Source organism: Thamnophis sirtalis, unplaced genomic scaffold (genome assembly GCF_051295495.1).
Source record: "Thamnophis sirtalis isolate CommonGarterSnake01/CBP01778 unplaced genomic scaffold, rThaSir2_p1.2 scaffold_11, whole genome shotgun sequence".
NCBI lineage: Eukaryota > Metazoa > Chordata > Lepidosauria > Squamata > Natricidae > Thamnophis > Thamnophis sirtalis.
The window spans coordinates 32637431-32663874 of NW_028261391.1; the positions used below are offsets into that span (position 1 = coordinate 32637431).

Sequence of the window (26444 nt, forward strand, 5' to 3'; positions counted from 1 at the left end):
TCATTTCCAGAACATTCAAATCAACTTCATTAAAGAAGAAAAAAGAAATGTTTTGAAGTCAGTCCAGTCCAATTTGCACTCTCCTATTGGTGAGACTCCAGACATTGCTGAATTGCAATTCCCAATATCCTCCCAACATTGTCCTTGTTACAGTAGGTATACTGGTTAAATAGTATGCAGAAAACTACAGGCTCCCTATCAAAATGAGATTATGAAAATTCTGGGATAATTCTTATCTAAGTACTGACAATTTTGGCTATCATCATTGCCATCACTGTTCAAATCATTAAAGTTTTGGAGATGTCCAACATGAGGAATTCTTCTTTTCTAAAACTTATTAGTGTGCATTAAATACTCTCCAGGTGACGTATTGCCGATTCAGGCTCTGCTCTTCCACATATTTACTGTGGGTGTTATTCATGCCTGAATATATTAGCAAGGTAATATTTTTAAAATGTTTTGCTAAATCACATTGCAAGGTGTAAAGAGTTTTATTCAAACACATACATCTTGTTAAATAGTTTCATTAAACAACACAAATATATAAGAAGACTTCAATTAAAGCAAGACAAAAAGCCTTTCTGTTCATAATTTAGAGATCTGTTTTGAGTATGAAATACTGATCTTCCCAATATTATTGGTGATCTCCAATAAAAGCAACTACCCTAGGTATGTAGCTCTCTTTGACCCAATCCATAAATGGATGAGTGAAGTCAGGGAACACAGACTGAACCAATTTGTATGGCCTTAAGATGTGTTGATTCAGCTTAGTTTTAAATTTTCCCACATCTTTGCCCCTTTATAATCAGCTAACATTTTCACCAAATTATAAGGAATAATGGTATACAAACTGAACTGAATCAAGGGAAAATAGAGGCATTATTCACAAATAAAAAACTGGATTCAGGATAGTGGTGGTGGATAGTCCTTGCTTTCCTCAAAATGAAAAAAACCAGCAACACTATGTTATTTATTTATTTGATTTTTATCATTTAATAAATATTTCAAAATGGAGAACATCCATAATACTTCCTCCTTCTATCTTCCCCGTAACAACAATCCTGTTTGGTGATTGGGCTGAGAGTCAGTGACTTGCCCAAGGTCATCCCGCCAGCTTTCATGCTCAATTTCTAGGCCAGTACCTTAATCATTAGACCTGTGATGGTGAACCTATGGCATGCGTGCCAGAGGTTGCACGCAGCACCCGCTTTGTGGGCCCGCGAGCTGTCACCCCAGCTCAGCTCCACCATGCATGTGTGCATGCTCCCACCAGCCAGCTGGTCTTTGGGTCTCTGCTGCACATGCACGGGCGCAGGACGTGTGTGAGAGCTGCACACACATGTGTGAGGGCCGCATGCACATGTGGGGGGTTGGGAGGCATGGGGGAGAGTGTGTGTGGGTGTGTGCATGGATATGCAAGATGCATGTGTGGGGCATATGAATGGGGGGTGCACGTGCATTGTATTTTGGGGGTTCAGGCACATGCACAAGCATTTGCGTGTGCGCACTTTGGGCACTCAGTCCGGAAAAGGTTAGCCATCATTGCACTGTATCATATTGGCTCTTCAGGTTATAATATAAGCTCTATTCCTTTAGAGGTGTGTAATATCAGATATCAGATGCCACTGACTCAGGAACAGAAATTCAATCTATTTTAACTTAATAGATTGTACTCCCTCCGAAGAAGGTATCTCTGATGTCTGAAAATACTTTGGCCCTTAGCTGTCACTGGAATTTGTAGGTTCTGGATGTGGCAAGAAGCACTTTTGCAAAATTAAGGCTAATCTTGGTGGTATTAATCTATCCCTTGATTAAATTCATTAAATTGTTATGACCAGCTGCTTGTAGAGCACACACTATTTTTGTAAGTACAATATAAAGAACTTAGGAAAAGGGATATATTGGAACACAGAGAAAGTAAACAAGAGAAAAAAACAATAATGAAAAAAGAAACACTACTAGGTTTAAATTAAAAAGTAAACTGCATCTCCCCTTCTCTCCCATGTGTATCCTCATATACCCATAGTTAAATACTTGAATTTAACGTTAGTTCATGGAGAAAACCTATCTATCTCATTAGGAGTCAAAAACAACTTGATGGCACATAATCAATTATTGTTACAATTAATTATAATATATGTGCAATAGTTATTACTAGTTCTTACTTGAGCCCTAAAATTATATTCTACATATGTAAATTGGGCACATCCCTGAGAAATTCTTTAGTGTTATAATTGGTGCAGAAGGGTTGCTGGTTGATACCAAATACAAGGAACCTCATGAAAATTATTCTGCCCAGTTGGCAGCTCCCTGCTGGATACAGTTAAGGCATTTTATTTACCTTTAAGGACAACCTGGGAGATCTTATCTCCTGTTGTGCACCTGTCCAGCTTGTAAGGTCTACATAAACCCTTTCAAAGAAGTTCCTGTTGCCAGAATGTTGCTTATCAAGATTGGAAGAAGGTTGGTGGAAAGGCATGGAATTCATCCTTTCAGAAGTTATGTTTTTAGCCCTTAACTCTCTTAGCAGTGGGGAAAAAAATCTGCAAAGAACCTTCTCTTTTGCTGGGGTTTAATTGGTTATTGATTTTAGCATCCATTTCCATTTTTAAAAGAAATCTTTCAAGTTTTTAACATGCTAGTTTTCTTAAGTGCTCATTTGTGCAGAATGGTAGGGTATAAATAAATCAAACAATCAAATAAGAAAGAGGAAGCACTTAGATTGTAACAATTTGGATACTCAGAAATGTTTTAAAGCAATAAAATAAGCCTGAAAGCCTATTTCTACAACAATCTAACTAAGTTCAGTTTTCTGAAAATGGGTTTGGTATCTACATCCAGTGAAATCAATGCATTCAGAGAACTACAGTATGAAATACCAAGACAATAGCTGGAAAAGGGCAGCATAATTGTTACTTGAGCATTTTTGCTTAGGCCTTTTTGTAAATAAAACTGGCTATATTCACTCAGAATAACAGTGTAGAACATAAGGCCTATGATACTGTCAACGCATACCTGAAACAGAGAGCAGAGGTTGGTCCTGGATAGGAAGTGGATCCAGTGGAAGGTGTGCTGTATGGTCTGGCCCAGTGGTGGTTCACTCATGCTCGCACGCAATGCTTCTGCACATGCACAGAAGTGAGTGGGTGGAGCCTCCCACCGCAGCCACTACCAGTTCAGCCGAATCAGGCCAAACCTGGAGCAACCCACCTTTGGTCTAGCCTCTTTAAATGACACTTATCCTTTTAATACATCCACTGGTGGAGACTGTGGAATTACTTTATGAGTTCCAGAGATGTTGGATTATTAAAAGCATCATGTCACGCACAATAAAATTATGTTCTCCTGTGCCAAGGATCTTCATTTTTATACATAAACTCTAAACTTAAAACACAATTTCGAGACATGATTTTGTGTGAGAGTACTGGTAAGGCTTGCTCCATGGGCATAGGCAAGTTCCACAGTTTACAGCATGCCTATATGAATCCATCTCATTCATTCATTCATTCATTCATTCATTCATTCATTCATTCATTCATTCATTCATTCATTCATTCTGACAAACCAGGTAGCCCGAAAAGCAGAGCTGCAATGGCTTCTCTCAACTCAGAAAATCAAGGTATCAAATGCATTTTGTTTATTTAACACCAACTGCCAAGAATGGGGAAGGCTTACACAGCCAAAGAATTTGTGCATGTATGTCGAGGCATTCCTATCCATTCTCTCATTTCTGGTATCACTACTGATTTTATATATAGATTCATTACAGAACATAGAATGCCTTTGTCCTTCTCCAAGTAAGCTATCTTAAGTTGATGGGATACAAAATGCTTAACAGAAGTCACCAATTCAGCCCTATTAACCATTTGAGTCCAGCAGAGGGCACCACTACATTCAGAGATATAAAAATGAAAAATCCGATACTGTGAATAGCAAATAACACAGCAAAGATCACCACTGTTCTTGATCAGCTATTCTAATCCTCCGGAGAATTCCTACAATGAAAAGGAACTGTAGGACTAATATTCTCCCTAGATGTAAAGGCTGGATTGATTCAATTCTAGCAGTCTCATATATTTGAAAACCAGTTTCAACAGTATGTGGCTATTCATCTGAATATTCTTCCCATGAAGTGTCCATTTGTAAGCATGTCGAACAGACCATCTCAGGAGACATGCAAGTTTCATGAACCCTTCCAAAAATCAACTGTTTATATCATTGTTCGGGAGTTCCACACCAAAAATCTTATTGTCTCCATCCTACTGGGGAGAAATGAGCATAGAAGTAGTTAGTGGGGCTTTTACATGGTTTAATTTACAACCAGTTAGCTAGAGAAAATTAGCAACAACATATTAAACTGTGAATAATGTGAATAATACTTACCGACCACATAATTATCAGTCTCCGTGCAACGTAGGCATTTATGATCCAGTAAGTGCATGGAAGAAACGTGATGTAGAAAACTTCCTGGCCCATTGCAGCAGAAATTTTGAACAGGTAGTAGTAGAAATAATTTGTTACAACATAATCTTGTGAACAGTCCTGCAAGGAAATTGTAAGCGTTTTAGTACATTTATAAAGGGAATCCAAATGATATTCAGTTTCAACAATCTTGGTTTTCCTAAAACTGGAACATACAAACAAAAACTCAACTTCGGCTTCTCTCTCTCTTTTTTAACCGGCAGGAAGTTACCATAGTTTTCCTGATTCTGTTGCTGCAGTAGGGATTTACTGAACTGATAAGAAGCCCTGGAAGCAAGGTAGCATATTTCAATTTCCCTCATGCTATGATGGTATGAGAAGCCCAGCAAAATTCACTGATATTCTTTCCACATTCACTGGTACTATTAAGGATACTTCTTGAAGTTCACCAGTGCCCAAAGACATACAACTAATCATTCTTTTATCACAACAAAATGATGTTAGTGTTCAGGATATATTCTAAGCTTTTTCTACATTGTCCCCAAAGCTAAGGGTTTAACGACTTCCAAATGTTTCTAATTGGAGGAGGAAAAGAAGAAATTGAATAACCAGAGAATGAATAAAGAAAATAAGGGGGGCGGGAAAGAATAAGGAAAATAAAAGGGGGAAGAGGGAAAGTTTGTAGGAAATGAATAATAGGAAATTTAAGAGAAAGGAAAAGGGTTTTGACAGTAGATAATGTTTCTTTCCTAAATGACATTTACTTCACCATAGAAAAGTGAAATAATTTCTCCACTGTGGAATGTTCTACGTTCAGATATTTGCCTAACAAAGTATGTTGGAGGTTCTTGAAGTTTTTAAGAGTTCTTGGAATGAAGGTATCAATGAAAACATTGGAGAATTAATCCATCATTAAACGGTGGGGAATCTCTCAAGCCCACTGGATTTGAAAGCAAGGAAATGCTAACAACTGAACAAACTTTGTCATGGGAGCCAAACAGAATGAGACAGATCATCTGCAGGATTATAAGCACCACATGCAACAATGAGAATTCCAATGGAAGAAATTTAAATTTATTCCACATATCAGAGAAAACTATTACAAGATGTCTTATTGTTGGAACACCACTCCAATCCTGACTACTAAAAATGGACAATTCTTTCTCTAAACTTTGCTAGAAATGTAATCAAGAGAGCAAATCTCTTTTTCCGTAATGGGTTGCAGTGTTGTAAAGCTCAATTCTGGGAAACGATTAATACTAACATTTAAAAAGATCTTAAAAGCTGAATTCCCATTTCAGCCTCAATTTTCTTATTAAACCATGTATCCCTTCAAAGTGTATTTAATTAGCATTACATATGGTAGCTGCTGCAAGATTTTATGCCTTTCACTGAAAAGGTTCTTTGTCCATGGAAAAATGTCTAACCAAATTTGAGAGTATGCTTCAATGTTTAGAATATAATTGTACCTTAAAAGTAAATTTGACATAGAATTTAACTCAATCCATCCACAGATTTCAATTTAATGCATGGGTTTGTACCATATGCATAATTTGAATTTCTCCAGGTATGGAACCTATACTCCAATTGCACAGGATATTTCATCAGAAGAGTTTCTAAAATAATGTGGATTGAATGTCTTTTAATTGATAATTCTACATAGTGATTTATACTGTGTTGACAGAGATTCTTGAGATAGATTCCTAAGCTGTAGTTTAGAGCTTAATTGTGACTTTTTGTTTTTAAAAACTGTGTAACTCGGCTAACTCTGCTTACTGTCAGGAATTCGATTTTGACCGGCTCAAGATTGAGCCAGCCTTCCATCCTTCTGAGGTCGGTAAAATGAGGATCCAGCTTGTGTAAACTGACTCTGTAAACCACTGAACTGTAGTACTATAAAACACTATGAAGTAGTATATACCGTAAATCTTAGTGTTATTACTATAGTACACTGTTATTTATATCTAATTAATGAAAAATACAAGCTCCACTATACTTTAAAATGTCTTCTTTATTCACCTATAGTTTAGTTTTTATCCCTTGTTTTCATCTTTTTAATAATAGTCTACATATTTTAATCAAAATTTAAAAAATGAAACTATTTTACAGATAGATGGAACAGTGAGTGACAAATCCAAAGGATGTTAACTCATTCAAGGAATCCTAGAAGTAATTTACAAGATGCTAGGAAGAGTATTGATTTAACAGAACTGTCTTCTCAATGAAACCTGCATAATGACATTATGGTTTATTTTCTTGAATAATGAATACAGAAATGACACAATATAACAACATGTCTCTTTACAGTCAACTTCATAATACAGATGTTGAATGTCATATTGCAACAAAATCCATAAATAGAAAGGTGTTTCAGTTTAGCTAGAAGGCTAATATTTGAGTAGTTATCAAAATATACTGCCCTGCTCTAGGTGAGATTCTAGGATCTTCATATCTTATGCGTAACTAAATAAGGCTCCAGATACAAGAACAGCAAGAACAGCTATAGTTGAAACAGATTTTCTCAAGGTTTGCAACACCAGTGTTTCTCCCACCCTGTTCTGGATGTTGATGAGCCAACCATCTTGAAACAAAAGTAATGTTGATGTCTTCAGTATACAGCAAGGCACAACATATGTTGTATAATTGAGCTTTGTTTTATTTGGCATATGGTGCTATAATGAAGATTTGTTATATAATTCGTTATATATCTATTTCTAAGGTTTATATACAATTCAAACAGTTAACAAATACTTTTGTTTAATCAACTAGTTGTTCCTAGTAATATAAAATTACAAAGAAACAATCTTAAATTTCTATTTTTTCATTTGTTTTTATATAGTTATTTTAAATTCCTTATTCCCTGGAGCACAGAACATAGTTCTCAGAGCAGACTTTTTTCTACTTCTAAAAATAAAACTCACTCAGCTATATATTAAAATAAACTCTGTTCTTGTTCAAAGGGTATTGACAATGATGTTCATATAACATAATGCTAGACAACCACTACCGAGCAGATATCCCTTTTATTGTCCACAAGGTTCCCTGATCCACTTAATTTTATTTCTATTATTTCCAATCCAACAGAATGATGGAAAAAATTAAGGAATTCAGGACTTTCTGTTTATCCACTAGAAGGTCTTTAAGTCTTTAAAACTGAACAGAATGAGACCAAATCTGGTATTGGAGAAGAAACTGGGGGGGGGGGGAGTCTAAAAGAGAATCCGGTTCAGATCTCCCACTGAGTGGAGGAAAAAAAAATCCCACGGAGTTGGTGAGCAGCTCCAAATGTACCTGACTCCTCCCCTGTAAACCTCTGCTTTCTGCCGCTGAGGCCCAGAATAGAAATGACAAGCCCACTGTGTGCTTCTTATGTGCATATACTCAGAAACATAAAGAAACGCCATACAAGAGGAGATCATAAACATAAACATATCTGCTGTTTTTTCACATGGAAGAAAATATAGACCATACTGTTAAAAAGATGGGAAGAGATGGGAAGCCTTGTCCCTATTTCATTTTCATGGCCATTGTTATGAATGAGAAGAGATCCAGCTTGACCAACAAAAAGTTATTATTTGTATTTATTAGTTTGTCAAACATGTACAAGATAGCAGGTATTAATATAAACATGGACATGGACATGAACAAAACAAATGACTACAAATAAATGGAGACAGTAGGTCAGGGATGGTAGGCATTCTAGTGCCTAATGCATAACCTCTTTATGGACCTCTTAGGAATGGGGTGAGGTCCACGGTAGACAGTTTAAGGTTGAAGCCGTGAGGGTTAGAGGATGTAACAACAGAATCAGGTAGAGCATTCTAGGCATTGACCATTCTGTTGCTGAAGTCGTATTTTCTACGATCGAATTTGGAACAGTTTATGTTGAGTTTGTAATGATTGTTTGCCCTTGTATTATTGAGGTTGAAGCTGAAGAAGTCATTGACAGGTAAGACGTTGTAGCAGACAATTTTATGTACTGTGCTTAGATCATACTGCAGGGATTGCAGTTCCAGATTGTCCACACTCAAAATTTCAAGCCTGGTGGTAGAGGGAATTCGATTGTGAGTAGAGGAGTGGAGTACTCTCCTCATAAAGTACCTCTGCACCCTCTCAATCATATTAATGTCTGATATACAGAGTGGATTCCAGGCAGAGCTGTATTCAAGAATTGGCCTGGCAAAGGTTTTGTATGCCCTAGTTAGCAATCCAATGTTAACGGAGAAGAAGCTTCTCAAAATTAGGTTAACAACTCTTAATACGTTTTTGGCAATGCTGTTTACAGTGCACAAGGCACATATGAAGCTTTGTAAGGAAGCCCAAATGGATACAAAGCAAATTCATAGGTTGCCTTTCCAATGATTGAGCTAAGAGGCATAGCAACTCCAACTGGCAGCATTACTTTGTTAGGGCAGTTGACAGGGGATTGTGTAGATCACCTGCAGCGCATCTGAGATTTGCCAGGCATTTGGCAAGCAATTTCTGACAACAGGAAACTAGTTCAGAAGTAGAGCAAATCAATAAGCTCTCAGGACTAAACTGGAGACAAATGTAACTGTATAAAGGCAGTAAGTGTGCATGGTAAGCTGCTACAATGCTTTGCTTAAGATTAATCACATGGAAAGCTGGACGACCTCAGAATTTGGGGCAAGAAAGAAGGTTGCCATTTTCTTGCTAGGACTTTGCCGAAAGTGGCATTTCTTGGAGCTGCTGTTTGCATTTCAGCAGACATTTCCATCAGATTCACAGAGGCTTCACTTGGAATGCAAAAGGGAGTTTAATTTTGTCAGGAATTGAAAAGAAGAGGGATTTTTTTTTCCCCTTCAACAGCTATACTTATAATCTAATTTTTTCTCACGATTGCAATTTAAGTAAATAAAAGACACTAATTGTAATTTGCAGGATGCAAAATGTCCACTTTAGAGCCACAGAAATCACATTCCTAAAACATTCTGTGGCAAATAACTGTGACCAATTACATGCTCACATTGCCATCATGCTGCAAACCACTACATCACATGATGTCACTAATTTCTTGCAATAGATCATGTAAAACAGGGATGTGAAACTCCCAGCCTGAGGGCTGGATGTGTTACGTGCTGACCACGCCCATGACTGGTTTAGCGAAGGGTGAAGGGAAAGTCCTGATACGTCACGTGACACCACCATGACAATGCGAGTTTGACATCCCTGATTTATTTCAGGAGAAAAGGAAAGATACTTGCTCCAAGGGGCTGTGTAATCAAATGCTGGACATAACAACTGCAAACACTTTCCAAGGAAACCCTCCTCACAGATGTATGAATGAAAATATATGAATGGAGAATAAAGTATGCAGGACATAAATTGCAAATTGTGGAAATTATTTCTCCATTCTGCTCTGATCAGGTGAGATCTTATATGGAATACAATACCAGGTTTTGAGCATCATAGTTCAAAATGGACATGACAAATTAGATCAAATTCACTGCAAGGGTAGTGGTCTGGAAACTAAAAGCCTATAGGAAATGCTTATAGCCTATGGGAGTATTTAGATTACATAAAAATCAATTAAAGGGAAACATGATGATGATTTTTAATAAGGATTCTTGGAGAAAAAAGGGAATTGACTTTTCTCTGTGGCCCCAGAAGGAAGATTTGTAATCAGTGGTCAAAAACTATAAGGACTAGTTTTAAGATTGGATATCAAGAGAAACTTCTTGACTGTACAAGCTGTTAGCCAGTGGAACAGGCTGCCACAGGGCATAATGAGTCTGCCTTCATTAGAGGGCTTGAAACAAAGACTGAATGGTAATCTGCCAGAGGATTTTTCATTCAGAATGAGATTAAATCAGGTGACTTCTGTGGTCCCTTCCAACTCTGTTAATCTGTATAAATCTGTAGAACGTAATTATTGTATGATTTGATCAAAGATAATGATTTATTTTTTCCATCTTTCTAGATAGAATGACTCTCTTTGAATCACTCTGGATTTGAGGGTGTTGTAGTAGTTGTATTTATTGTTACAGAGTTGCTCAACCATAGTGAGCCTTTATTGCTATGAATTTATGTCTATGCTTTTGTATGGATATAACTTTGTTAGTTTGGCATAATAATCCATGTTGTTCTCTACTTCCTTAAATTGAAGTGCATTATTCTGCTGAATGTGTATTCCTCATTCTAGAGGCTTTTCATATACATATATATATATATATATATATATATATATATATATATATATATATATATATATATATATATATATATATATATATATATATATATGCAAGTATATGTGAACAGAGAACTCATAATTACATTGTTCTTCCCTAGCAATTATATTCTTTCATCATAATGTTCATGTCAACAATTCATTACAATGTTCAATTCTTCAACATTTCACCACATTCAATTCAAGACTAGTTATTCTGCACAAGCAAGGTGGAATAAGCAATTAAAAACCACACACACTATTGGGACAGAAAAATGGTAAAGGAAACAGAACTGATCCAATAGCCACAGGCAAAAGCAGGTTAGACAACAAAATGATCAGCTCTGGTATGATTTCTCTTCCCAAATGATGAAATGAAGCATTGCATTCTATTCTTTATTTATTAAATTTACATTCTGCCTGTCACTAAACTTTTTTCCTATGAGAAAAACCCATAAATTTATAGTTAGAGAGAGAGAAAAACTTTCCTAAAGTTGCATGTTGAGCTTCCATAGCTAAAGGAAACCTCACCACTCCTATCATAGTCTTCTTTGATTCCCTTGAAATCTGTAAACCAACTTGCATACTGTTGGTACTATAAAAGCATAAGGAAATTCTTGCTAGAAATGAATAATCGATCATCTATGTTCTTTCAGTGGTTAATTAATAGAAATTCTAAGTAAGATATAGGTGAAGGGCTTCTTTCCAATGATGTTCTCTGTTGTCTCCATTTAGCAAGTTTTACTTTGATGTAAAATTCCTTGAAGCTGTTATGTAACATAGCTTCTAAAATTTTTGTGTTAATTTTTTTTATATTTACCGACAAACAAATAGAGGTAAATATTTTAAAAAATTAACACAACAATAGTTTGTCGTGAAAGTGACTGCCTGCGAAGGCTCCTGGATTGGGGGTGAAAGGTGAAAGTGGAAGTAGTATGCTCCATCCCGTATGTGGGTAGACCAGATTGCCCTCATAAAAAAATACTTATAGCTTCTAAAAGCAAATCAAATCAAACATATTGCTTCACCTTGCCTGCCTCTATCAACAGTTCCAGTGATCAGCAAGAAAATTCTGTACATTGCCAGTACATGCTCCAAAGTTTTTTCTGCCACTCCCTGTCAACCTTTAGAATCGCCAAGACAAATATGTATGTGCGTGTGTATGTGTGTGCCTGTGTGGTTTTCTGGTTGTTGGAACTGCCTTTCAAGGCTTCAAGATGCATCAAATAGAATTGCATTGCCTCTTCACCTTGACAAAAATTACTGCATCCCTACCCAGAATGCATTTTGTTGACAGACCTAATTCACCAATGTGATGTAATGTGCACCTGGAAAATCAGTGCAGAGGAGTTTGGGCAACCCAGAGTTTTCCCAGAAAGTAAATCTCAACAGAGAGAAGCCCAGATTAAGAAATAGCCCAGATATAAACTGGAGAGAGGAGGAGGTTCAGGGTAACCACACCCAAGAATCTCTCAGGATATATTTAGTAGGTTAGAAGGTTATAGCTTTAGTCTGTCCATTAGGTGTAAGTAAATAAAGAACTAGGCTCAATTGGATTTTGCTGTGTTGTCTTTGGGCTAGAGCTTGACAGTCAATAAATTTATCATTCAAAAATTTGTCTAATTATCCTTTAAAACAAAGGAATTGATTGTCAACATTTAATCCCAATTCTACAACAATGATTATTGTAAAGGAATTTTTTCAGAACTCATAGTTGTTGTTTCTGCTGTTCAGTTGTTCCTCTTCCTCTTTCAACGTATTGCATTTTACATCCTAAGTATCTGGAAGCATGGATGCTTGGTTAGGTTAGAACAGTAGTAGTCAACCTGGTCCCTACCGCCCACTAGTGGGCGTTCCAGCTTTCATGGTGGGCGGTAGGGGTTTTGTCCAATACTGAAGCACTTTCCTTTTTTAAAATTTAATTGACTTTTTTGAAAAAATTCATAGCATTATTTAAAAATTTTCATTAGGTTTTCATAAAATTACCATTACTGTGGAACCGGTGGGCGGTTAGAAAATTTTACTACTAACAGAGATACAAAAGGGGGCGGTAGGTATAAAAAGGTTGACTACCCCTGTGTTAGAATACTATTTAGAAAGGCGTTATGCTAGCACACACCACATTTCCCTTTTTCTTTCCTCATGCTTTCTATTTCCTTGGCTTGTGATTCCTTAATCTTTGAATAAATTGCTCATCCTGAAAGAATATAATATGGTGTATGTTTGTGTTTTCCCAGGTCACACTGAAGTCTTTGGCTATATAGTAGTTGAATCTAGAAATTTAATTAACTATAACTCTTTTAGACATATAAAATCTGATTAGTCTTTACTTTTTTGTAATGTTAACTGAAAATAATCTAGGCCAGAGTGCGTTAAATACCAAGCCCAAGATGATTATCTGAATTCTTAACACTTTCTTAAAATTATCCACAACCACTTGGGTACAAGTAGAGAGCCATCTTCTTTTACAGATAAGGGCAGGTAATAAACGGCTAATGACCACAATTGAGCCCGCATTTTTTGCTGCTATCTGAGACATTTGCTAAGTGAGTTTTGCCCCGTTTTATGACTTTTCTTGCCACAGTTATTAAGTGAATCACTGGAGTGTTAAATTAGTACTACGGTGGTTATGTGAGTCTGGATTTTCCACTGGCTTCGCTTGTCAGAAGGTGGCAAAAAACGATCACATAACCCCAGGGAACTTCAACCGTGATAAATATGAGTCAGTTGCCAGGCATCTGAATTTCGATCACATGCTCATGGGAATGTGGGAACGGTTGTGTCAAAAATGGTCATAAGTCACTGCCGTTGTAACTTTGAACGGTCACTAAATGAACTGTATAAGTTAAGGACTATCTGTGAAGGATATTTTTGTTCTGAGGAAGTAAATTAGCAATTGTTTCAGAAGAAACAATGCTTCAGGACTGTTATAGAATTATTTGAGAGCCCTGCTTAGAGAAAAAGTCCTTACAGTTACTCCTTATTTGAAGCATTGAAAAATGAAACCCTGCCCATATGAGTAAGCTCACTGCGAGAAAATGGATGCCATGCATCACGTAGCGTAACAGCAAGCTGTGCCTTATCATACCTTATTAAGTCTTATGAAACAGCCAAATTTGATCCACAAAATTTCATGAAAGGTTGGTTTGTTATTGCCATGAATTGTGTTATGGTTCGACCATATGGGGGAAAATGAACGCTTACCAATTTTTAACACAGAAGTATCCTTCTTGGGAACACACTAGGGGAGAAAAAAACTGTGTCAATTGTTAGAAGCATCTCATGTCAAACAGCTGGTTGATATTTGTGAACACAAGAAGCAAGATCCAGCAGATTTTATGCCTGTTGGCTTCCAATTCACTCTCCCAAACAGCTTTGCTGTTTTTGAATGCAGGCGGCTTCAAAACTGGCCACAGCCCCTGGTGCCTGCCTGTCTACATAGCATATGGTACTGGGCACTGACTGGAAAAATTGCCTGAAACACAAAGGCAGAAACATGGGTCCTATGTCTCTTAAGACTTTTATCAAAGACAATTAGTAGAGTTTAGTAACAAGGTTATAAACCAGTCAGCACAAGAACAGAAAGGGTTCAGTTTATTATCATGACCTGTCCAAGTTCCTTCAAGGAAGGTTATTAGTGCAATAAACATTTAAAAGTTATTTTGAAATGGACCAGAATTACAATTACAAACCCAACTGAAAGAAAGTTGTTTACAAATGCTCGAACTCTTTTAAAAGGTAAGGAAGATCAAGAAAAGGAACCAAGGCAGGGGTGAAATGCTCTGAAGCCTGCTACCGGTTCTGAAGGCGCACTGCAGACACTAAGAAGCCTTTTCTGAGTCTGCAAAGGTAAGTAGAACAGTGGGGGGGAGGGGACAGCTGTGCTGCGTGATTTAGATTTGCTAGAAAGCAGAATATAAATCACGTGGCACAGTTGATTGTCGCACAGCTGATGGTCTGAACTTTTTAAAAAAGTTTTTTAGCATTTTTTACTACCAGCCTGAACTGGTAGCATTTCATCCCTGAATCAAGAAAAAAAAATTCAGGAATTAGGATGGAGTTATATAACTATCTACAGTTAATACAGGTAGTCTTTGACATTTATTAGTGACAGTTCAACATTACAGCAGCACTGAAAAAAGAGAGACTTACAACTGTTTTTGTGATCATTGCAGTATCCCCATGATCATGTGACCAAAATTCAGATGCTTGGCAACTGACTCATGATGTATGACGGTTGCAGGGTCCCAAGGTCACGTGATCACCTTTTACGACCTTCTGACAAGCAAAGTCAAGGGGGGATCTGGATTCACTTAACAATCATGTTACTAACTTAGCAACTGAAGTGATTCACTTAACAACTGTGACAAGAAAGGTTGTAAAAGGGGGCGGAACTCACGTCACAACTGCCTCACTTAGTAACATAAATTTTGGGGTCAGTTGTGACTAAGTTGAGGACTACCAATAACTGAAAATCATACAGATTTTTTTCCTGTCCCATAGGTTCTCCAATAGGCTGCAGTCAAGCATCTCATAATACCCCACATTGCCCTATTTGGCAATTTCCTAGACTATCTATCTAGGATTCCATCAGTCAATTTGATGACAGGAAAAAAAACGAAGAGAAGATATTTTTGGTTCTCGTGCGAGAGCCAACAATGCAAAACAAACGCCGTGTCAATCTGAAGCAAAAGCAATTCAATTGTGCATGCAGAGAAATATAATGAGAAACACTTTGTTAAGCTACCCAGTACAAATCTTTAAATGTATAAAAAGTTTATTCCACTTTGGAAAAAGTGAAAGAAAGAGAAGGCAGTGATCACAACCACTAAATTCCAACTAAAATCAATACAGCTTAGTTAAATTGGTTAATTATTATCTACTGAAGAAACGTTTGAGTTTCAGCACATGTTAATGGTTCAACATAAAGAGTACAGTTGGAAAAAGTTATTATGGGTGTGTTATTTGGATGCCCTTAGGCAGGGCCTCCTTGCTGCTGCTATTACTTCTTCCTTTTCCCAACTTCTATTTTTCTTCCAACCACTCTTCTCAGCCAGTGAAAACAAAGACCAACTGTTGCTTTGCCAAACCAAACAAAATGTTCACTAATAGGCTGGATATAGTCAGCAAATCAGAAAATGATGGAGTTGTTGAACCCATCCTAGATAAAGACTCTGACTGGTCTTCAGCAACCAACACACCATAGTATAATATTATACTGAAGTTTTTTTGAAAAGCAGAAGATAAATTCCATCTGTTCTGGCTGCTCAACATGGGATCAACTTGCTAGATGCTTATGGAGAACTGCTGTGTCACATTAAAGCTAAGGTATTTAATAAACTATGATCAATTCTAGACTTTCCTCAGGGAGAAAAAGAACAAATTATGGAAGTTTTGATGCCAGAAACACCAGGGTTAGATGGTATGAAGTAGTAATGAAATCACCATTTTAACAATGGCAACATTAAGGATGTATAGCATGTCACAGGGGAAATGATGGCAAACACTACAGAAAGGGCACAGTCTAGATGGACATCTTCCACCATTTTCTTTCATCTTCTAGGATCTTTCAGACCAAGTCACTGCAGTAAAAGCCCTGCTGCAATTTACCATATAGATCTAGCTGAAGAGGCCTAATGTAAAAGGGGATAGACTCCTGGAATTGGGGGCCAATGCACATAAGCAATAGCACTTAGACTTAAATACCGTCTTCTCTAAGCGGTTTACAGAGTCAGCATATTGTCCCCAACCACCTGGGAACCTTGGAAGGATGGAAGACTGAGTCAACCTTGAGCCTGGTAAGATTCGATCTGCCAAATTGCAGTCAGTTGACAGTCAGCAGGCATAGCCTGTACTACTGCATTCTAACCACTGCACCACCGTGGCTATAAATTGGCTATAGATCTGGAACATCTGGGGTTCAAGTCAGCTCTATTTATAAAGTTCAGGAGATGACTTGATACCAATTGTTTCTCTACTAAGTACAGATAGTTCTTGATTTATGACCACAATTGACCCCCAAATTCCAGTTGCTAAGTGAGACAGTTGTTAAATGAATTTTGCCTCATTTTATGACCTTTCTTGCCACAGTTATAAAGTGAATCCCTGCAATTAAGTAAGTAACAAAGTTGTTAAGTGAATCTGGCTTCCCCATTGACTTCGTTTGTCAGAAGGTTACAAAAGATAACTACATGATCCCAGGACACTGCAACCATCACAATTATCCAGACACAAAGATCCAAATTTTGATCCCGTGAGCTTGGGGATGCTGCAACACACAAGCGTGAAAAACGGCCATGTTACTTTTTTTCAGTGACGATGTAACATCAAATGGTCACTAACTGAGTCCTCTAAGTTGAGGACTATCTGTAATTGCAAGGATAATATCTCAGATACCCATTACACTATTCCATACCAAATGCACATACTTTTCTTGATGGAAGACCATGGTCAACAGATGATAAATAAAAAACTAAACCAAGTGCAGAGTTGGAAGAACATTAGGCTGCCACAAGCAACTACAGAAAAAAACAGATGGGAAGAACAGGGAGAAGAGAAAAGGCAGAGAAAAGGAAAGGCAGAAACATAACTGAAAGTAAAGAAACTATCTGTTATTAGAACAGTGACTGAGAAGGAGGATATGCTGGAAGGCAATGCAAAGGGACTTTAATGTATTTTTGAAGCAGAGGTGGTATTCAGCCAGTTCTGACAGGTTCTGCAGAACTGATAGCGGAAATTTTAAGGAGTTTGGAGAACCACTAAATAGGCTGGCCCTGCCCCTGCTGCCTCCCAGCCTCCCAGATGATCTTTTATTGCTCTGAACAGGAGAGCGAGCTGGAAAACAGGTTAGCAGGGTGGGGAGGGAATGGGATTTTGTATTAAACTTCACCCAGGAGTGGGGAGGGAATGGGGATTTTGCAGTTTTCTTCCTCTGCCACACCCACAAAGCCACACCACACCCACAAGTATATGTCTGTTATTCTGAGAAGTTACATTGATCTGGAAGCAATTATAATTTAATTACTGATGGGCAAAGAGATATACGTAGTGCTCTTTGCACTTGATTGTTTGCTTAGTTTGTTTGGTTTGTAGTCATTATCCACTTGGGTAATGACACATCTGCAAGCAAACGAAACTCAGAACACACAGTGCAACCTTGATCGAAAGAGAGATATTGTATCAAAGCTTATACCAGTGGTGAGATACGACCGGTACACCATTCCGGTACCGTGCTCCGGAGGGACCACCAACCCATCTGTCCTTTGAGCCAATTGGGGCTTTCGCCCACGCGCATAGAGCATATGGCACCTGCGCAACACTCTGCCGAGCAGCTAGAACATTGCGGAGCATCGCGGGTGGTAAGTATGCATGCGCGTGCTGCGCACGTGCATGTGGTAGATGCCCGGTCCCGTTGCACCGTACCGGTTGCAATGGGATCCGGAACCCACCACTAGCTTATACCCAGATAGTTTCAAATGCAACTAGCCATACAAATACTAGAATTCATGCTCTCCATTGTTACTGTAATCAACCAATCACTACTCTTTAAGATGATGGTACTAGAAAGCACAGTGATAGTATTTATGTGGGTCAGTGAAACGGATTATTTTCCTAGTAGGAAAAAAAACTTAAGGATGTGGAAAGTGCTCTACCTAATACCATGCTTAAATTATTTAGACATCTGTCTTCATATGGTCAAAGAAAGATCACCCATGCACAAGAATGTTACTTAGAGAAAATCCAGAAATACAAGGCCTGGTTCAGAGAAAATGAATCAGTTATGCCTTCCTTCCTTCCTTCCTTCCTTCCTTCCTTCCTTCCTTCCTTCCTTCCTTCTCTCTCACTCACTCCTTCTCTTCTTTCCTCCCTCCTTCTTTTTAAATTAACTATAAAGGAATGTGTTTCAAATAAATACTCAAGATAAACTGGTGGAGGCAATAATAACAGAATGTTATATGATTAAAGTGGGATTCTATTTATTTTTCAGGTTTGTGTGTAGTCATTTATTGCAATTTGATGTGTAGTGGTTAGAGTGCTGCCCTCTCATATGGTACACCAGGGTTCAAATCCCTGCTGGTACCTACCTTATCAGTAGGGGTCCTTGGAAAAAGACAAACCCCACCCCCCACCCCAATTATCACTTGCCTCCTTCCAATATGAGAACGACATGAACTAAGAGACTCAGCTCAGTCATCACATCACCTGGATTAGAAAGGTTCAGGCCAAAGAATAGAAAACCAGGACAATCTGGTGATATGTGGGCTATTGAAACAAACCACGTACGGACAAGATAAGGGAACCTGAAATTGATAGAATGCTATTGCAACAGCAGATCTAATGAGATATGAGATATGAAATGTGTCCAGAAACCAAGAATGCACAGAAAATAGAAAAACAGCTACTTACACAACACTTCAACATAGTGAAGAGGGAGCTGTATTCATAACTTGAAATAGGTCAACTTCACATTATACCCCAGACTCAAGAAAACCTGAATGAACAACTGGAAGCATAGCCAATACCTGCAGCTGGAACATCATTGCCATCTCCTCCGTTAGAGAACACAGCAAATGATATGAGATGTAAGATGATGGATAAATGTAAAGGAATGTATGGATAATCTTGGGAGAAGAGATAAAAAGATGCTGCCTAAGAAATGATCAGACAAGAGGGGCCCACAAGGACTTAACAGTCAGTCGAAGAAACCTAGGAAGGAAGGATTTGCCCTCATAGATCAAACAGTTAAAAGTGGTAGCAGGAAGTTTGTAACTTCTGATCTGCAAGCTTCTGCTAAAGTACCCTTACAATAAAGTAGATTTAACTCATGTAAACACTATATTTCTTGTCTAGTTTACCTGGGAGGCCTGACACACCCATAGGGGTGAAAGGAGGATTAAAAAAAATATTTACGATTTTTGAAAATAAAGGCTTCACTTCTTTTCTTTAAAGTGCCGAGGGCATTGTTAGGACCCTTTCAGGAAAATATACAGGTAAGTGTTGTGAAACATTGGATATAGCAACAATCAGGTGAGCTAAAAAATCTAGATGAGCTTAATAACCAGTATCTGTCATAGTTCAAATGGAATAGTAGCTTTCTAGAATAACTAACTACAGCAGGAGCATCTATACTCATGTCTCTGTCCATCCATAGATTTAACAAATGGGTCACGTGCGGGGCCAGATTTTATCAATATTTCAATGTTCAAATTTACAATGCAATACAATACAATAGCAGAGTTGGAAGGGACCTTGGAGGTCTTCTAGTCCAACCCCCTGCCTAGGCAGGAAACCCTATACCATTCCAGACAAATGGCTATCCAACATCTTCTTAAAGACTTCCAGTGTTGGGTAATTCACAACTTCTGGAGGCAAGCTGTTCCACTGATTAATTGTTCTGTCAGGAAATTTCTCCTCAATTCTAAGTTGCTTCTCTCCTTGATTAGTTTCCACCCTTTGCTTCTTGTTCTACCATCAGGTGTCTTGGAGAATAGTTTGACTCCCTCTTCTTTGTGGCAACCCCTGAGATATTGGGACACTGCTATCATGTCTCCCCCAGTCCTTCTTTTCATTAAATTAGACATACCTGGTTCCTGCAACCGTTCTTCATATGTTTTAGTCTCCAGTCCCCTAATTATCTTTGTTGCTCTTCTCTGCACGCTTTCTAGAGTCTCCACATCTTTACTACATCATGGCAACCAAAATTGAATGTAGTATTCCAAGTGTGGCCTTACCAAGGCATTATAAAGTGGTATTAACACTCCACGTGATCTTGATTCTATCTCTCTGTTTATGTAGCCTAGAACTGTGTTGGCTTTTTTGGCAGCTGCTGCACACTGCTGGCTCATATTTAAATGGTTGTCCACTAGGACTCCAAGACCCCTCTCACAGTTACTATTATTGAGCAAGGTACCACTTATATTGTACCTGTGCATTTTGTTTTTTTTGCCTAAATGTAGCACCTTACTCTTTTCACCATTGAATTTCATTTTATTAGATAGTGCCCAATGTTCAAGTTTGTCAAGATCCTTCTGTATCTTAAGCCTGTCTTCTGTAGTGTTGGCTATTCCTGCCATCTTGGTGTCATCTGCAAATTTGATGAATTTCCCATTTATTCCCTCATCCAAATCATTGATGAAGCTGTTGAAGAGTACTGGGCCTAAAACAGAGTCTTGGGGTACTCCACTGCATACTTCCCTCCATGTAAATGCAGTTCCATTGAGGACTACACATTGAGTGCGGTTGGTCAGCCAGTTACGAATCCATCTGGTGGTGATTCTGTCCAACCCACATTCTTCTACTTTATCTAGTAGTAGGTTATAACCTACTATGGTCTACCTTATCAAATGAAGTCCAACTCAAGTCCAAGTAAACTATATTGACTGCATTCCTCTGGTCCACTAATTTTGCCACTTTATCAAAGAATGCAATAAGATTAGTCTGGCATGATCTTTTTTTGGCAAACCCATGTTGGCTTTTGGCTATTACTTTGTTTACTTCTAGGTGTTCGCTCATTCGTTGCTTGATTATCTTTTCCAGAATCTTTCCTGGTATTGAGGTCAAGCTGATAGTTTCCTGGATCTATTTTTTCCCTTTTTTTTTTGAAGATCTGTTCTTTTCCAGTCCTCTGGCAGTTCCCCGGTGCTCCAGGATCTCTGAAAGATATAGTTCAGTGGTTCTGAGATCCCATCTGCCAGTTCCTTCACAACCCTGCGGTGTAATCTGTCCGGTCCTGGTGGTTTATTTTCTTCATTTCCAGTTTTAATACCAGAACTCCTTTTATATGACAGTATTACCATTATCTGTTTAAATGCACTCACCTATTTATTTATTTATGTTTATTTACATTTATTAGCCCGCCAATTACAACAGATTCTAGAGATAGGGAAGAGACAGGAATGCATGTGACTGACAAAAGTGGTCAAACCTTAGAAATATATCCAAATAGGTCTGGCGGAAAATGGAAACTACAAACATATTACATACATTTTCATGTACAGATGGTCCTCGACTTATGACCACAATTGAACCCAAAATTTCTATTGCTGGGACAGTCGTTAAGTGAATTTTGTCCCATTCTGCAACTTTTCTTGCCACATTTGTTAAGTGAATCACTGGAGCTGTTATCTTAGTAACAAGGTTCTTAAGTGAATCTGGGTTCCCCACTGACTTTGCTTGTTGGAAGAATGTGCCTAAGAATGTTGGAGACATACAAGTTACATAGTAAAAAGATTATGAATTGTATATTCTCTCCATTTGATCCATTGTACAACATTTTCAAAATAATCCCAATGAGTGAACTTTGCAAAGGATAAATTAAGTGTACTCTGCCTGTCTACAAAAAGTTTGCTGTTTGGATTTGCCATTTACTGGTCTAAACAAACATACTGACTGAGAAGAGAAAAATGTCATATTCTGGAAAAAAGTGGAGGAGAAATGAAAGATGAAAACCAGCATATACAGTATGTATAAAAAGTGGGCATTAAGGATGGAACACAAGATTGCCACAAAATTCAATGGGCTGTTATAACTAAGTAGAGTAATGGTAGAATGTCAGTGCTATTAAATTTTAGGCAACATTAACAAACTGTCCATTTCTTTAACTGGAAGCTAGCTCTATCCTACCCCAATTCAGTGTCAAGTCCCATACCTGAGAGTGGAGGTGGTGAATCCACCAGACAGCTCAGGACTTTTCTCCTGGATTCCCCTCTGTCTTGCCTCCTCAGATCTCCCAAAGTTCTTTCCCCAAGTGTGATACCTTTCTACTGGATTCCCCTCTGTCTTCCCTCCTCAGATCTCCCAAAGTTCTTTCCCCAAGTGTGATAGCTTTCTACTGGATTCCCCTCTGTCTTGCCCCCTCTGATCTCCCAAAGTTATTTCCCCAGGGTCCAGGATTCCTTCTGTCTTGCCTGCTCTGATCTCCCAAAGTTCTTTCCCCAGGGTGTGATAGCTTTCTCCTGGATTCCCTTCTGTCTTGCCCCCTCTGATCTCCCAAAGTTATTTCCCCAGGGTCCAGGATTCCCTCTGTCTTGCCTGCTCTGATCTCCCAAAGTTCTTTCCCCAGGGTGTGATAGCTTTCTACTGGATTCCCCTGTCTTGCCTCCTCCGATCTCCCAAAGTTCTTTCCCCAGCGTCTAGGATTCCCTTGTGTCTTGCCTGCTCTGATCTCCCAAAGTTCTTTCCCCAAGTGTGATAGCTTTCTACTGGATTCTCCTCTGCCTTTCCTCCTTCGATAAGGTGTGATAGCTTGCGTATTTGTGTATGTTTGTAAGTGCAGGCAAGGTTTTTAGTCCAGAAGTCTTAACCCCAAAAGTCAACCATTCAAAGAGGGAGGTGGGGGAGAACCAAGTTTGTACTCCAAGTAGCAAAGCCTTGAAGTGTATAGTACTTATAGCTTTTCGGATTTGTGTCCCTAAAGTAGGTTTGCAATTTTGTTGGTATCTCTCAGAAGCCCTTTCAGTAACAGGAAGTCAGGAGGGAAGCATGGCTCAGAAAAAGACTTTTTATGTTTCCTGCACGCCTTCCGATCACTGACCTGGTGTCCCACCCACCCCCCTCCCGCAAGTCCCAAGAGAAGGTTACACAGTATACATCTAGGACAGGAGAAGGAGGCTATGCTCCGACTCCTCTCGCACCCCCCCCCCTTGAACGTGGTACCTTCCAGCCGTCCCTGGGGCTGCCGTTGCAGGTGGCGCAGTCAGCCGGCAGACTGAAGCCCGGGCGCTGCCCGTTGTGAACATCCCGCAGAGTTGGGGGCCGGCTGCCGTTCCCCACCGCTTGGTGGTCCTTCTCGCCTCGCAGGAAGAGCCCGCAGTGGCGCTGGAACCGAGCCACGAGTTGAGAGCCCAAGAGGCTGCCTTTCAGCCCGGCCATCCTCCCTCCGGATCGTAAGCAAAAGCCAGGTGCAGCTCTGCAGAGGAGAGGGAAGCTCTGCAGAGGAGCCGAAGAGAAGGGCCGGGCTTGGGACAGGTGCAGCCGCGCCCCGAAGCCGGTGCTGCGCCTGAGTCGCTCCTCGACTCGGGTGGCTGCCTTCACTGCGGGGCTGGCGCTGCTCCTCTGGACTTCAGTGCTTTGTAATTAAGCAGGCTCTTCTCGCCTCCAGGAAAGGAAGGAGCCCGTCCTGGGGTCGGATCGGACCGTCACGCCCTTGGGGCGATGGGGGACCCTTTATCTAAATTAGCCTGGCCATTTCGGCAATTTTTATTTTTCCCGTCCTAGTTCTTCCAACTCGTCTGGATATCTCTGGCGTTTACGGAACCTGCATTCAGCCCAGCCCAGGTCCACAGCCCGGAAGTTCATTGCGGAATCCTAGCCGAGCCATTAGTTCTCAGCCGACCTCCCGAGTTGCGGGGGGGGCGAGTTGAACCCTGTATGTGACCTCCACTAAACAGCCCCAAGACCAAAGGATGTCCTGGTTTAGCCCAACGTTACACCAATCTATTTTTCTACTTGCATTTTTTACATGCTTTCAAGCTGCTAGGTTGGCAGAAGGTGGGACAAGTAAGGGGAGCTCACGTTACACGGAACTAGGGACTTGAACGCCCGACCTTCAAGCTTAGCGTCTTAGGCACTGAGCTGAGGCAGGACATAAAATGAATCAGGATATAAAAGTGAGACAAGAGAGAAAAAAGGAATGAAGACTTGTTTTTAAGATGTGTAAAAGAACAGGAAATGTTAAAAGCCAAACCTAAACCCCAAGTTCAGTTAAAGTTGACACATATGAATCAAGGTGGCTGGAAAATTAGGCAAGATATTTAGTAACAGGAACTATGAGCCAATCAACGCTAATATGTTACCTTTCCATGTTCTGCTGCTTTTGAAAGATATATAAGATCTGTCTTTTCTATAAGTTTTTGTTGAGATGTTTAGATGTCTGCTTTCGCTATTTTCCTCTGAACCGCTGCGCAAATAAAAACTACTTTTGATTCCGAAATCCGAGTCCCTTAATTTTCTGCAAGAGCCACCGCGTCCCTACACATACCATTGTACCCTCGCTTTAATGTAACAAGGGCCATTTTCTGCAAAGATTTTAAACCTCTGTTCATTCGTCTTTATTTCAGGGAAAATATTGGTATCATTAATCTGGTTGTCCACACCACCAGCCGCATCTTTACTCTGTAGCAACAATGCCAGATTGTGCTGCACCCATTATCCCCTTGTCGTCCTGGTGTTGGCATCTCCCCCCCCCCCACTTTTTTTTAAACATTGCCTCTTGGCAGAAAAGCTGCACAAATCAGAATATTGCAACAAAAATGTCATTTCTGATCTGTTCCTGTTCAGCTTTGATCAAGTATTCAACTGTTCACCCTCTGGATCTCCTCTTTTTATTTTATTTCTAGGATGGGTGGTATTTTCTCTGACACCAAAAGATTATTTCTTATCCAATAAAATGGGAAGATAATATGATCTTGTTTTGCAGGAACAAAAACCCATTGAAATTGAGAAGGAAATTTGCAGCCTTTGAAAATATTTCTGGAAGGGAGGGAGGGTCTTCTGGTAGACAAGTGTTGTGCTTGTGTGGTGTTGGGGAAGAAAAGGGTTTTTTTTTAAAAAGTTTTAAAGGATTTAAAAGTTAGCCCAATGTTAATTTTAGAGCCTGGGGAGAAGCAGGGGCGAGATGATGGGAATCCATTATTACTGAAAGGACAAACACCAGAAGACAAATGGTAGGTGTGGATGCCACTTTTCTGTGAGCAGAAAAAAATAGGGATTGTGTTGGAATTCAGTTTTGTGTTGTGGTGTCTAAAATACTTACTCTGCATGTCCCAGTGTGAATGCTTCCTGTTGGTGGCAGAAAGAACTTCTATCTTTCATTTTCAGTTCAGTTCCCGTTCTTCTTTTGAATCCCTCATGTAATCCCTCTCTCCATAATGGTGGAAAGAGGTTATTATAGTCTTAGTAACTCAGACTGTCCAACCACCATGCTATTTTCCAAATAAATTTTATTATTATTTTATTTCACATAAACAGTAGTTTAAGAATACTTTCTTAGAAATCTTATACTTCTATAGTCAGGGTTTCTCTCTCCATGCATTCATAATTCTGTATTAAGATATCCATTTTCCAATAGCATGACCATCAGAGGCAAGTGAAATCTCTTGAGCTAGTTACCCCTGCAAAATAGTTGCAAAGTGAAATAAATCTTACATGTTATTGCTTCAGTAATATCATATCCACTTAAGTAGTGAAGGTAACTGTTAATCCAGAATGTAAGATAAGGAAAGGAGACTGGGAAGGGAACTAATCAAAAGGCAATCTTGGGACTGCGGAGTGACTTTGCTGTCAATTTAAACTCCAAGTGTTATTCCATGGCTACTAGGTATGCTTTGCTCTCTGTGGGCAAAAGGTATAGTTTTGGACTTTTAATGTTCAACACTCAGGAGAAGCAGCAGTAATAGAGTATGAGCTAAAGTTATATCTCACTAATCTATACTCCCCCCTTCCCTCTGGAATAACCTGGAGCATGCTTCAAAGAGACCCATTCTATCATTGTAACTGTAGAACCCATGCTCTATCTTGTTTCTGTGCAGTCTGCAGCTGATAAAAGATATACCGTATTTTTCGAAGTATAAGAGGCACCTTCCCCCCCCTCAAAAGAGGGTGAAAATCTGGGTGCATCTTATACACTGAATACAGCATTTTTGGTCTCCCAAAGCACCACCCATGCACATCCCATTTTTTCTTTTGCAAAAATTGATGCACAGAGGGTTTCGTAGGCCTACAAAGTGCTCCTGGGGGCTGGAAATGGCAGAAACAAGTGGAAAACAGGCCTTTTTTGCTCATCCCCCCCCCCCCGGCAGCCCTAAGAGCACTTTGCAGGTCTCTCAAATTCTTT

General features: G+C 39.2%; 1 protein-coding gene across 1 annotated transcript in view; it reads right to left on the minus strand.

Annotated features, from left to right (window-relative positions):
• SGPP2 (sphingosine-1-phosphate phosphatase 2) overlaps nucleotides 1–23822 on the minus strand; it is a 41368-nt gene extending 17546 nt beyond the window's left edge. Inside the window, exons 1-2 of the mRNA XM_014055107.2 lie at nucleotides 23267–23822; nucleotides 4384–4542 (exon numbers count right to left, since the gene is read on the minus strand). Coding sequence (XP_013910582.2) covers nucleotides 4384–4542; nucleotides 23267–23482 — 375 coding nt within the window. The 5' untranslated portion in view covers nucleotides 23483–23822. The remainder of the gene's footprint in view (nucleotides 1–4383; nucleotides 4543–23266) is intronic.
• Between the last annotated feature and the right edge of the window lie 2622 nt (nucleotides 23823–26444).